At 47.9% G+C, this 12,560-nt stretch overlaps 1 protein-coding gene across 1 annotated transcript; it reads left to right on the top strand.

The window, feature by feature from the left end:
• The first annotated feature begins 3,336 nt into the window (after positions 1–3,336).
• LOC111155959 (G protein-coupled receptor 45) lies at positions 3,337–5,142 on the top strand. The gene has a single exon (XM_022516440.1). The coding sequence runs from the start codon at positions 3,337–3,339 to the stop codon at positions 4,456–4,458; it is 1,122 nt and encodes a 373-aa protein (XP_022372148.1). The 3' UTR covers positions 4,459–5,142.
• Positions 5,143–12,560: the final 7,418 nt, after the last annotated feature.

Raw genomic sequence — 12,560 nt, 5'->3', positions numbered from 1 at the left:
GCGTTTGGAAATGCAACTCTGATTGGAAACCTGTCATGAACTGAGGTAAGTTTCCCTGTGTTTCTATTTCCTTATACCACACACATGTCACTTTCCTCTACCTCCTCATAGCTACTTACTCTTGGTTTCTGCCTCCTCATAGCTCTGGTTGGCCAGGACCCCTTGTATCAATCAGGGTATAGATAGGAAGGAGATCAGCCCCTGATTAATAAGGGATTCTTGTCAAAGGAGAGGCCGGGTTAAGGGAGACCCAGGAGGGCTGGAGAAGCACCCTGGGCTAGCAGCATCGGGAAGCCCTGTCACCCCTAAGCCTCCAGGTTGAGACAGGAGCCAGGAGGGAATCTGCAGAGGGTGCTGGGCTGCAGGGCAGCCTCCCTGGAGGAGCTGAGAGTTTTGGAGAGGAATAAACCACTGCCAACCACAACCAGGTGGGAGGGGGCCAGAGCAAAAAAGCCCTCCCCTGCCTCCCTTCCCACAGTGGCAAGGGAGAGAGTAGCCAGGAGAACTGGAGAAGCAAAGGCAGAGTATCTATCATACCTTGTGGCCTGGAGACTTCTCTCTCTATACCCTTCTGTTACATCCCTCAAGGCAGCTGCTTTAGTGGCTTAGTAGTTCCTAATTCAGATTTCAGGCTGAGTGAGTGAGGCTCTGCTGTCATTGGCCAGGCTATGCATTAGCTGCCATTGGGTCAGCTGCCCGTCCAATCAGCTATACAAGCACACCTCGGAGATAGTGCTGGTTCGGTTCCAGACCACTGCCATAAAGCAACTGTCGCAATATAGTGAGTCAAATGACTTTTTTGGTTCCTCGGCGCATATACAAGCGGTGCTTACAGGATGCCTGGGTGGCTCAGTCGGTTGGCCGTCTGCCTTCAGCTCAGGTTATGATCCCGGAGTCCTGAGATCAGGTCCCCCTCGTCGGGCACCTTGTTTGGTGAGGGGCCTCCTTCCTCTTCCTGCCGTTCCCCCTGCTTGTGCTTGCTCTTTCTCTGAAAAAATGAATAAATTCTTAAAAAAAAAGTTGTACTTACACTAAACTGTAGCCTATAAGTGTCAAATGATATTCTATCTTCAAAAAAGCACACGCATACCTTAATTTTAAAATACTTTGCTAAAAAATGCTATCCATCATCTGAGTTTTCAGCAATTTGTAATCTTTTTGCTGGTGGAGGGTCTTGCCTCTGTGTTGATGGTTGCTGCTGATCAGGGTGGTGGTTGCTGAAGGCAGGGGGCTGGGCCATGGCAATGTCCTTCTTTCTTCCTTCCTTCCTTTCCTTCCTCTCTCCCTCCCTCCCTCTCTCCTTCTTTCTTTCTCTCTCCTTGTCCCCCACCACTGCCACACTGGTCCCTGTAGCAATTTCTTGAAATGAGACAAAGATGACGTTTGCCACAGAGATCGAGAGATTCTCTGTAGCAGGCGAAGCTGTTGGGCAGCATTTTACCCACAGTAGAACCTCTTCCAGAACTGGAGCCTATCTTCAAACCCTGCCACTGCTTTATTGACGGAGTTCACCTAACAGTCGCAATGCTTTGCTGTCATTGCAACAATCTCCACAGCCTCTTCACCAGGAGGAGATTCCATCTCAAGAAACCACTTTCTTTACTCATCTGTAAGAAGCAAACCACTTTCTTTACTCATCTGTAAGAAGCAACTCCTCACACATTAACGTTTTAACATGAGATTGCAGCAGTTCAAATAGAATGATAATGACAAAATTTGAAATAGTGGAAGAATTACCAAAATGTGACACAGTGACGCCAAGAGAGCAAATGCTGTTGGAAAAAGGGTGCTGATAGGCTTGTTTGACCCAGGGTAGCCACACACCGTCAGTTCGTAAACAAACACACAAACAAAAGGCAATCATCTGCGATGCACGGCAAAGGGAAGGGCCGTAAAACAAGGTATGCCTGTACTGAAAATGCTGAGGGGTGGGGGAACAGGAAATGTATTACGAACACCCTCTCCCTGGGGTACCCAGAGCCACTGGTCTAGAACAGATGCAAATATTCTATGTGTATAACATACAAATGAAACAATAACCATTGTAACATTGTGATTGCTTTTCCTCCGGGCTCCAATGAAAACAGTTAACATTTCTTGAATACCAGCTATGATCTAGGTGTGGCTAAATCACTCTGTGCATATTCTCCCATTTCATCTTTGCAGATCCTCTGTAGTAGGCCTAGTTATTACTTACGGGCTACAGACGAGGTAGTCCTGTCAGCAGAGGCTCAGCCACCTGCTGGAGGGTGCCCAGGAATAGATAAGTAGTGGGTGTAGATTCTACCCAGCCCAGGCGATCTGAGTCCACACGTGGGCTACTGGACACCATTCTTACCCCACCTACGAGACAAGAAATAAAAATCAACATTATCTTTTAAAAGAACCCATCTTTAGGGATAGAGTTTCTTCCTTTCCATCAGCATTTCCAAAAGTAATCCTACGGCAAGGCAACACTACTTTAACTTAAGACTTTACTATTAGGGAAAAGTGGGTGAAGGGCATATGAGATCTCACTGAATTTTTTTTTTTTTCTTTCTCACAACTGCATGTGAATCTACACTTAACTCAAAATAAATTACGGGGTGCCTTGGTGGCTCAGTCGGTGAAGCGTCTGCCTTCAGCTCAGGTCACGATCCAGGGGGTCCTGGGATCCAGCCAGTAGGAAGCCTGCTTCTCCCTCTCCCTCTGCCTGTTGCTCCCTCTGCTTGTTCTCTCTCTCTCTGTCAATTAAATAAATAAAATCTTAAAAAAAATAAAGTTAAAAATATTGTAGCAACAGCATCAACTTCCATGTATTTATGAACTTCCTTACAATAAAATGTATCAAATGCATGCTCATTAAATAAATATGGACTACAGAGTATTCCCTTCCTCATCCCACCACAAAGTAGGTCTGATGAGATTTCCCTGGGCTACTCGACAAGGCACACAGTATTTGCGACTGCCAAGCTTTATCCCAAATGGTGAATGAATCAATGAGTCATTCTTTCTCTCCACCGCCATGTTTATAATACCTGTAAAATCTAAACACTGCTGTGTGCAAAACGTGCTTGGAAAGTCTCACTCCCTTCTCTCCCCTGCTCCTCTCTGCTCTAGGCTACAGAGAGCATCCAAGCGGGAAGCTGCAGACACAGTCAGTTGTCTGCAGACGATGAGGCTGTGATCCATGCATTGCAAATCCTGGTTACCGCTCCCAAAGAAAGACTTCTGCTCACCACCATTCCCATGCCCTAGAGATCCCAGACATGCAACCGACAGACAGAAAATGGCAGCCACCAAAGCGCTGAGGGGAGTCCTTCCAGTCCTTTCCGTCTGGGCTCCAAGTTTTTTTCCATGATGGCCTGCAACAGCTCCACCACTGAGACTTACCAGTACTTGCTGCTGAATGGGAGCAACGTGTCAGCCTCTGGGGTCACCACACCCCCTGCCCCCCTCAGGATATCCTTGGCAATAATCATGATGCTAATGATCGTGGTGGGATTCCTCGGCAATTCTGTGGTCTGCATCATCGTGTACCAGCGGCCAGCCATGCGATCCGCCATCAACCTGCTGCTGGCCACGCTGGCCTTCTCCGATATCATGCTTTCCTTATGCTGCATGCCCTTCACGGCCGTCACCCTGATCACGGTCCACTGGCACTTTGGGGATTACTTCTGCCGGCTCTCAGCCACCCTTTACTGGTTTTTTGTCCTGGAGGGCGTGGCCATCCTGCTCATCATCAGTGTGGACCGCTTCCTCATCATCGTCCAACGCCAGGACAAGCTGAACCCGCGGCGGGCCAAGAGGATCATCGCCGTTTCCTGGGCGCTGTCGTTCTGCGTGTCGGCGCCCTCGCTGGCGGGCCGGACGTTCATGGAGGTGCCGGCGCGGGCCCCGCAGTGCGTACTGGGCTACACGGAGTTCCCGGCGGAACGCGCCTACGTGGTGGCGCTGGTGGTGGCTGTGTTCTTCGTGCCCTTCGGCATCATGCTGTGCTCCTACCTGTGCATTCTGCACACGGTCCGCAAGAACGCCATCCGCGTGCACAATGAGTCCGACAGCCTGGACCTCAGACAGCTCACCAGGGCCGGCCTGCGGAGGCTGCAGCGGCAACAGCAGGTCAGCTTGGACTTGAGCTTCAAGACCAAGGCCTGCACCACCATCCTGATCCTCTTCGTGGGCTTCTCACTGTGCTGGCTGCCGCACTCGGTCTACAGCCTGCTGTCGGTGTTCAGCCGGGGCTTCTACTGCAGCTCCTCCTTCTACACCACCAGCTCCTGTGTCCTGTGGCTCAGCTACCTCAAGTCCGTCTTCAACCCCATCGTCTACTGCTGGAGAATCAAAAAATTCCGCGAGGCCTGCATTGAGCTGCTGCCCCAGACCGTCCAAATCCTCCCCAAAGTGCCTGAGCGGATCCGGAGGAGAATCCAGCCCAGCACGGTCTACGTGTGCAATGAAAACCAGTCCGCCGTTTAGGAGGATGCCCGCGGGAGGAGCCCCATGCGCTAGTTCCCGGCCGGAAGGAGCTCATACGCCCTTCTGCTCTGTGTCCTGGCGGCGCTGGTGGTAATCTGCAGTTTTGGTGGCCCTCCCTGTAAGCACAAATGTACCATCTGTTCCCGGATGGGTTGCAGCTCCCAGGTTTGCAAGATGTATTATTTTTGTTTCTCACTGAAGAAGAGCCGTTTTGGGGTTTGATGGAAAGTGGAAGGTAGCTGAGATAAAGTGGGAATGGGGTAGGCATATGGGGGCCGAAAGTTAGCGAGAAGGCAGGGAGACTGAGTGTGGGGCTGGAGAAAGGCTCTAAAGAGCTGCTTGTGCACCTGCTTCCGAGCAACACTGTGGTGACTGCTCTGAGATGGGAAACCCAGAAGGGATTATCTCATGGATGACCACTCCTTTCGTTTGACGCCAGCCTTCTTCATAGGTATTCATGTTTGTGGAGCATGGGAAACACACAAGGCTCTTTATGTTGGTCAGGTGTGCCTTTCTGATCATGCACAATCTTCCTTTTGATAAACCAAAATCGCACCAGGAAGTAGAGTGAGCCCCTGTGCTTTTCAGTTGCTCAGTGGGACACATGGGAGGTGTCCATGGCTTGAAGCCCAGAGAATGATCGGGGTAGCTCAGCTGAAATGAGAAGCCCACCCAAGTGGTCCTGCATTTACCCAACTGCTCCTACCTGGCCTAGCCCTGTCCCCGGGCCCTGAAGCCCTCCCTCTGGGCCGTGAGAGTCCCACTGCCCCTTCTCTCTTTCCCTCCACTGTTCCCCATGCCTCCCTTTGTTTCATGCCATCCATCCCATGCACCGAAGAAACCCATTCTTTCTGTAATTCATCTTTTCAGTAAGTATCCATAGTGACTTGCTCTCAGTTTCAGAAGCGGTCAGTGGGCTTGGTTTATGTTTTCTCCCAAGTGCCCAAGGCTGCTGTCTTGGTGAGCTGCTGCATGGACTTCAGCACAGGGGCTGGAGTGGGGGGGCATCATAAACACCTGACCCGCTGAGCTCTGAGCGGTTCCCCACTGAGCTCTGCCTTCCTCCTACCTCATTCAGATCCACAGTCTGAGTGCTGCTGTCCTGGCCACCTGCCAGAACCTGGGGCTCCCAACCCCAGCTGGGACCAGGAGCCCAGGACTAAAGCTGCCTGGAGGGGACCTTTCTGCTTGTGCTATCCACTCAGCCACTGTGCCCAGGGCCACCCGTCACCATCAGGAGCTTCTGATGTCAGGGGATGATTTTCAAGTTCAGGCATGCCACTGAGGCCTCTGAGTTCTCGTTACAGTTTCGGATCTGAAGAGAGTGGGAAATTCAAGGAGATTCCAAAAATCTGATTGCAAGTCTAACTCTCTCAGGAGCTAGTCCTGTGAACTTGTTCATTTCACCACACTGCACAGAGTCTCAGTTTCCCCAATTGCCAAGGAAGGAAGGAGGTCCAGATGAGGTCCAATGTCCCTTACTGTTTCACAGATGCTCAGATTCTAAGTGTGTCTGTTTCCTTTCCTACTTGGACTCACCAGATCCCCTGTGTGTGTTTGTTTATCCATGCAATGAGCTTTTATTAAGTGCCTAGTAGATGCAAGGCACTGTGGGAATAATGACGACTAATGCATGGGTTGTGACAAAAAGCAGTTGTCCAACGCATTTCAGGATAATCGTAACTTGAATTTGGTCTAACAGCACAGAAGGTCTCTTTTTGTCTCTTTTCTCACTTCCTTTCCAAGACTGGTAAGAGGCCAACTCCCCATTCTATTGCTCTTTTCCTGCAGTACTGGTGACAGAGGGAAAGAAAGAGAATATGATTTACATTAACCTAAGCCCAGAGGAAGGTCTGTTAAGGAAATAAGTGCAACTTTCTCACCAACTCCCCCATCCATTTATATGCAGACGAGAGCGCAGAGAGATATAGATAGAGAGAGAACGCACATGAAGACTGGCAGTTGGCATGTGACTGATTGACGTGGGTCCGGTCAACTCCGTGTCCCTAGTGCACCAGGCAGGGCCAGGTTTTGCCTTCAGTTCCCTCAAGACGAGTTGCTTGGCTTCAGTGGTGTCCAGAAGCACAGCCAGACCACCCTGGGTAACAGGCCCTTGGGACCTCCCCTCTGGTGGGAGCTTAAGAGAATGTTCTTCAGGAGCAAAAAAGAAATCACAAGCTGAATGAATGAAGGTATCCAAATTTCTGTCAACCAGTGTTATATGCTGTATGTTGGACAGTAGTATATATGTTTTAAAGTAATAATTTTGTATATATTTTAAATAAAGTATTATTGCTCTTTCAGTGTACAAGACTATGTTCTTATCAAAATTAGCACCAAGCCCGTGAAGGGTAAGCCACAAATCTGGTGTCTAACACTTCCTAGGACAAAACAACATTAGGAAATCTAGAACCTTGATGTTAGCAACCAAGCTGGAATGACCAGGAAGTTAATATAAGATGACAATGGGGAGACTATTTGAACAATGGAGGGGTCACAACCGGGGCACCCACTTTTGAAAACAATCATAGCCCCACTAAGTAACTCCAGCCAGTTAAGTCTTCACCGCTGACTTCCGGTCTGCCACCTTCAGAGTGCTCTCCAGCCTCGCCGAATCTTTAACGAACTTTGCTTTCCTAAGACCGCGCACAGCTACCAAGTTCTCATCTCCTTTCCCGAGGTTTGCAGGGAAAGTGGTGCTTGTTGGGTTTTGGTTTACATCTTCTCTTTAGCCCTGCGGCACCTGAAGTTTTTTTTTTTCCTGTGGGGCCTGGGTAGCTACTATGGTAATAACTGTTCCAGAAGCGACGTGGGAGAGCCTCGCCCCAGAAAATAAGACACAAATAAGCCTCAGAAGTGTCATCCTAATCCTGACTACCCCTAAAAATCCACTACCTTCTCGTCTTGAATCTTGATTGCTGTTCCTGGGACAAAATGAAGGCAAAGTTTCTCTAGGTCATTCTGACAACCAAGCCAAGCAATGAAATTCTAGATCAATTCCTACTTGGCTATTTTGACCCCTGGGACTATCTTCCCCAACATGAATTACAGCACATGCTGCTTTGGACTAAAAACCCCACCTTGGGGACTCCTGGGTGGCTCAGTGGGTTAAGTGTCTGCTTTTGGTTCAGGTGATGATCTTAGAGCCATTAAATCAAGCCCCACCTCAGGCTCTGCTTGAGGTTCTCTCTCTGCTCCTACCGCTCTTTTTCTTTCTCAAAATAAATAAATAAGTAAGTAAGTAAGTAAATAAATAAATAAATAAATAAAATCTTTAAAACAATAACCTTGTTTCCCTCTCGTTGAGGTCCACGTCAGCGAGGTGGGATCTCTGCTCATGGGGTTGCCTCACTCAGGTTCCTTTCATCCAGTTTCCCATTAACTCTCCAGGGTACTGTCTTCTTCTTTGTGGTGCATTTTGGCTGTGGCCACGGCTGTTTGGTTCCTGAGGAAAGGAAAGGTGGGATAAGACACACCCACACTCCCCTGGTCTTCCGCAGCCAGGAGCTGAGCTACAGCCAGCTACAAAGGAGGCCGGGAAATGGAGTCCCCATCTGGGGAAACTTTGATGACGTACAGCTTTCTTAGCCCGGAAAGGAAGAGGATTTGGTGGATTCCCAGCAGTTTCTGCCGAAATACCACGATTTTGAAAAACAAGGGATCTTAGCAGACATACCAATTCTGAAATCCTAAGCACAAATTTCATAGGGGAGCTTTGCTCCTTGTAAAATAAACACACCTCTATTCCATCAACCCAAGAGGGGTGCCTTTTCACCTCCAGCCCTCAACATACAGGGACCTACATCCGCAGAGAAAAACTGCACACATTTATGCCTGGGCTAAGGAGATAAAGCCGCCACATTTAATCTTTGAGACGCAGAAGAAGGGAAACAAAGTTTAACCATTTGAAAATTTGCAGTCATGAAGAAATGAATTTGGCCTAGATTTTTTTTTTTAAATTACTATTTAAAACAACAGTCAACAGTGATTGAAACCAACTCTGCCCAAGAATTTAATTATGTTCAAGGCAAGAGTATAATTTCAAGGTTTTGCCTATGGTACGGTGGAGACAGGTTGCCCATGGCAAGGTGGACCACCAGGGAGTGTGGGAGGGGGCTCAGGCCAGGCTGCGGCAATTTAACTAATCATGAAAAGGGAGAGCGTGGGGGCCCCCAGGTGGGAGGTTAACATCTGGATTCTGCAAGAATAAAGAAGTTTGAAGGCAAAGGCATTGTGTGCGCGTGTCTGCGTGTGTGCGCGTGTCTGCGTGTGTGCGCATGCGCACCCGCATAATTTCGGGCAGGCGTCCAGGGTTCCTTAAGCAGACCTTCCCAGCCTACCTTCTGTTCTCTTGTCTTTCATCTTGGAGAAGCAGGGGACAAGGTGTTCTAGGGACAAGAGGGATGCCTGAGATTGCCCGACTCAGAGAGCCAACCGGGAGGGGCTGCGGCACAGACAGATTTTTTTCTTTTTTCTCATTAGTCTGGTAACAACGGAAAGAACTTACCTGTAGGACCAGAACTTTACCTTTTTGCGATCACAGATCTGAGGACGCTGATAAGCAATTTCAGCCTTCTGAGGTGCTTCGATAAATGCCTGAAGTTCCCCTAAGGCCCAGGTAGGTAGAACAGAGAGATCCCTTGCTCTGGACCTGCGTGTTGCACCGTCTCTGTGCTTCTGGCAATGGCTATCCTTTTGCCAGTCATTGCAATTGAGGGGGAAAATAGCTAAGCTCACTTTCGGAAGCATTTATTTTTTAGAAGATTTTATTTGTTTATTTGAGAGAGAGAACGAGCAGGGAGGGGAGAGGCAGAGGGAGAGGGAGAGGGAGAGGGTGGAGCAGGCAGATACACCGGGCTCTTGATCTCAGGGATCTGAGATCCTGGCCTGAGCAGATGAAAGGCAGACGCTTAACTTCGTGAGCCACCCAGGCGCCTCTGGAAGCCTTTTTAAAGACAGGTTTGGGGGCGCCTGGGTGGCTCAGTGGGTTGAGCCGCTGCCTTCGGCTCAGGTCATGATCTCAGGGTCCTGGGATCGAGTCCCGCATCGGGCTCTCTGCTCAGCAGGGAGCCTGCTTCCCTCTCTCTCTCTCTCTGCCTGCCTCTCTGTCTACTTGTGATCTCTGTCAAATAAATAAATAAAATCTTTAAAAAAAAAAAGAAAAAGACAGGTTTGCTGCTCCTTATTAACTGTCCTTTGTGGGGACTGTATTTCTTATTTCTCCCCTCATTAATGTGCCACTGCCCCTTTTCCTGGTCACAGTATTTTGCTATACTGTCATGAAGTCTTACAATGTTTTATTAAACCATGAAGAGAGGGTCACTCACCTCCCCATAAAAGACAAACAAGACTGAACAATTTCAAATATGCGCATGGAAAAATGGAAAGCTGAGTTTGCTTTCAAAGTGTGAACAGAGGCAATGGGCAAACATTAGGGGGAAAGAGGAGGCTCTTTCCCAAGGCTTTCTGTATTTTCTGGAATTTGCTGGGCCTCTCCGGAAGCAGTCAGTCCAGGCTATTCAGAATGTGCCTCCTCCCTTATGGGGAGCCCTAGGACTTCTGACATGCATCCAGCTAAGACCTGCACTGTGGAGGTGGGTATTTCTGGACTTCACTCGGCCCAGATGAGACTCCTGAGCTGTTTCCCCTATCCCCTTGCATAGTGAGGATGCCCCACAAGATTTTGTCACAAGGAGTCCGATCTCTGTTACACTTCGTAAAAGCCTCTTCTGCTTATAGGTCCTTTTCATTCCCTGGACCACTCCTCTGGTTTTCTTGGATCTTCCCTTCTCCTTCTGATAATGCCATAAGGAGACATGGGTAAGCTTTTAATTAGATATGAGGGGACACTAATTCATTTAGGTGGTTTTCTTTTTAAGATTTTATTTATTTATTTATTGGAAAGAGAGAGAGAGGGAAAGAGAGTAAGCATGAGTCTCAAGGGGCAGAGACAGAGGGACACGGACAAGCAGACTCCCTAAAGAGCAGGGAGCCCAACTTGGGGATCGATCCCAGGACCCTGAAATCAGGACCTGAGCCGAAGGCAGACGCTTAGCAGACTGAGCCATCAAGGTGCCCCTAAAATTTAGATTTAGATTCTATAAAAGAATGGTATATTCTCCATCCTCATGAATGAATGATAGCTAGTCTTAAGAAAAGTTGTAAAGAGAAGGGTGCCTGGGTGGCTTAGTCAGTTAAGCGTTTGACTTGATTTTGGGTCAGGTCACGATCTCAAGGTTGTGAGACTGAGCCCCACATCGGGCTTAACACTGGGCATAGAACCTGTTTAAGATTCTCTCTCTCCTCCCTCTCTCCCTCCCCTCCACTCCCACTCACACTCTCTCTCTCTCTCTCTCTAAAAAAAAAAGTTGTAAAGATCATATCTACTAATTTTTTAAATTATAGATTTTTTAAATTATAATTTGCTGCTTATAGAAATGAAAACAATAATTGGATTCGTTAACCCCAAAACAAAGAAAATTAAACGTGTTATAAACTTTCATAATAAAAAATCACAATTGTATTTGTATGTAAGAAACATTTAAAAATGTATATTTCCTTTTGCAAAGTTCAGATCATGCTAAACCACGCCACAACTTCATAGCCTAGTTTTTTTGTTGTTGTTGTTTTTAACTTTGTTTTTGTTTTTTCAAAGTGATTTCTGGTGGCTGGAAGTCTTCCATTGTGTAGATGTACCACAAGCTAAGTAACTGAAGTACTCTCTGTTTTTTGTGTATTTTTCCCCCACTTTTCATCATCTTTAAAAAAACTCAGTAATGAACAACCTTGGCGTAAATTTCTCTGCCGAGAAATTTTATATATATATTTATTTATTTAAAGACAGTTTGTGGAAATTTATTCTTTCATCAGTTGTGCTTAAGAATTACCAACAACTTGAAGGCGCCTGGGTGGCTCAGTTGGTTAAGCATCTGCCTTCGGCTCAGGTCATGATCCCAGAGTCCTGGGATTGATCCTCATGTGGGGCTCCCTGCTCTGCAGAGAGTCTGCTCATCCCTCTCCCTCTGCTTCTCCCACTTCTGCCTCTCCCCCCTCTGCACGTGCTTTGCCTCTCGCTTTCTCTAATAAATAAATTAAAAACTAAAAAAAAAAAAATTAAAAAATTAAAAAAAGAATTACCAACAACTTGAGAAAGTATATGGGCAGGTCATGAAGCACTTCCCATTAACCACCAATGGGCCCTCTGCCAACAAGCCAGGCAGAGACCACTTTGGGCCTCAGTGAGATCATGAATTGAGTCATTGAGGTTGCAGGGGTAGAAAACAGGCAGCCATCATGACTGAGGAGGCATTGTACAAGAGCTCCACGGTTTTGGAAAAGCTAAAGGCCAATTAATACATATTCATGGATTACCTATAGAATGGAGTCCCAGAAATAACTGTTAAAGATAGTACACCTCCCAGAAACCTGGGCTAAGAGGACTATCTATGGCAACAGCAGGCCAAGTGGAGTCAGCCAGCCCTTTGAACACAGCCGCGGTCTGGCTGGTGGGCTGGGCCCAGGAAGCGTTTCCAGACCATTCTATTTTCCGTGTCTCCGCTTCTGTGACTCTCAGGCAACCTTTCTACCCTGCTGTTCAAAACGTATTAAATGTTTAAGTCCAAGTCCCTGACCTAGGGAGCAGAGTAGAATATAATTGTGGCTGCACTGGTGGCCTGATCCAAAGGACGGATTAGCCATTTCTCTTTTTTTCTGTCCTGCAATGCTTTGACGTTGTGGCCTTGCCGCCCGTGGACAGAATGCCACTCCCAGGGCCAGCTAATTCCTAGAGAGAGTATATAGTTCACCTACCAGCGCATTGCATAAATAGGAAACCCCAGTCCAGGGCCCACACCCCACCACCTTGTCTGAGGCTCCCATGCTCCCAGCCACTATCCACCTCCCCTACTGGGGAGCGGGGCCTGGGACTAGACAATCAAGGACAGCCTCTACACACCCCAGAACCTGTTGAAATCATTCCAACTACCCATCCCTAAGCCTGTTTCCCTTGCCACACCTATTCTTTCCTTGGGAAACCACAGAAAAAGACTCTTGCACACACTACCCATCCTTTCCCTGTGCTACCTGATTCTGCCCCCCTTCCC

Source organism: Enhydra lutris, unplaced genomic scaffold, assembly GCF_002288905.1.
Source record: "Enhydra lutris kenyoni isolate GAN:26980312 unplaced genomic scaffold, ASM228890v2 scaffoldscaffold44, whole genome shotgun sequence".
In the NCBI taxonomy this organism is placed as follows: domain Eukaryota; kingdom Metazoa; phylum Chordata; class Mammalia; order Carnivora; family Mustelidae; genus Enhydra; species Enhydra lutris.
The sequence above is the reverse complement of the archived record's forward strand: the minus strand, read 5'-3'. Positions and strand labels throughout refer to the sequence as shown.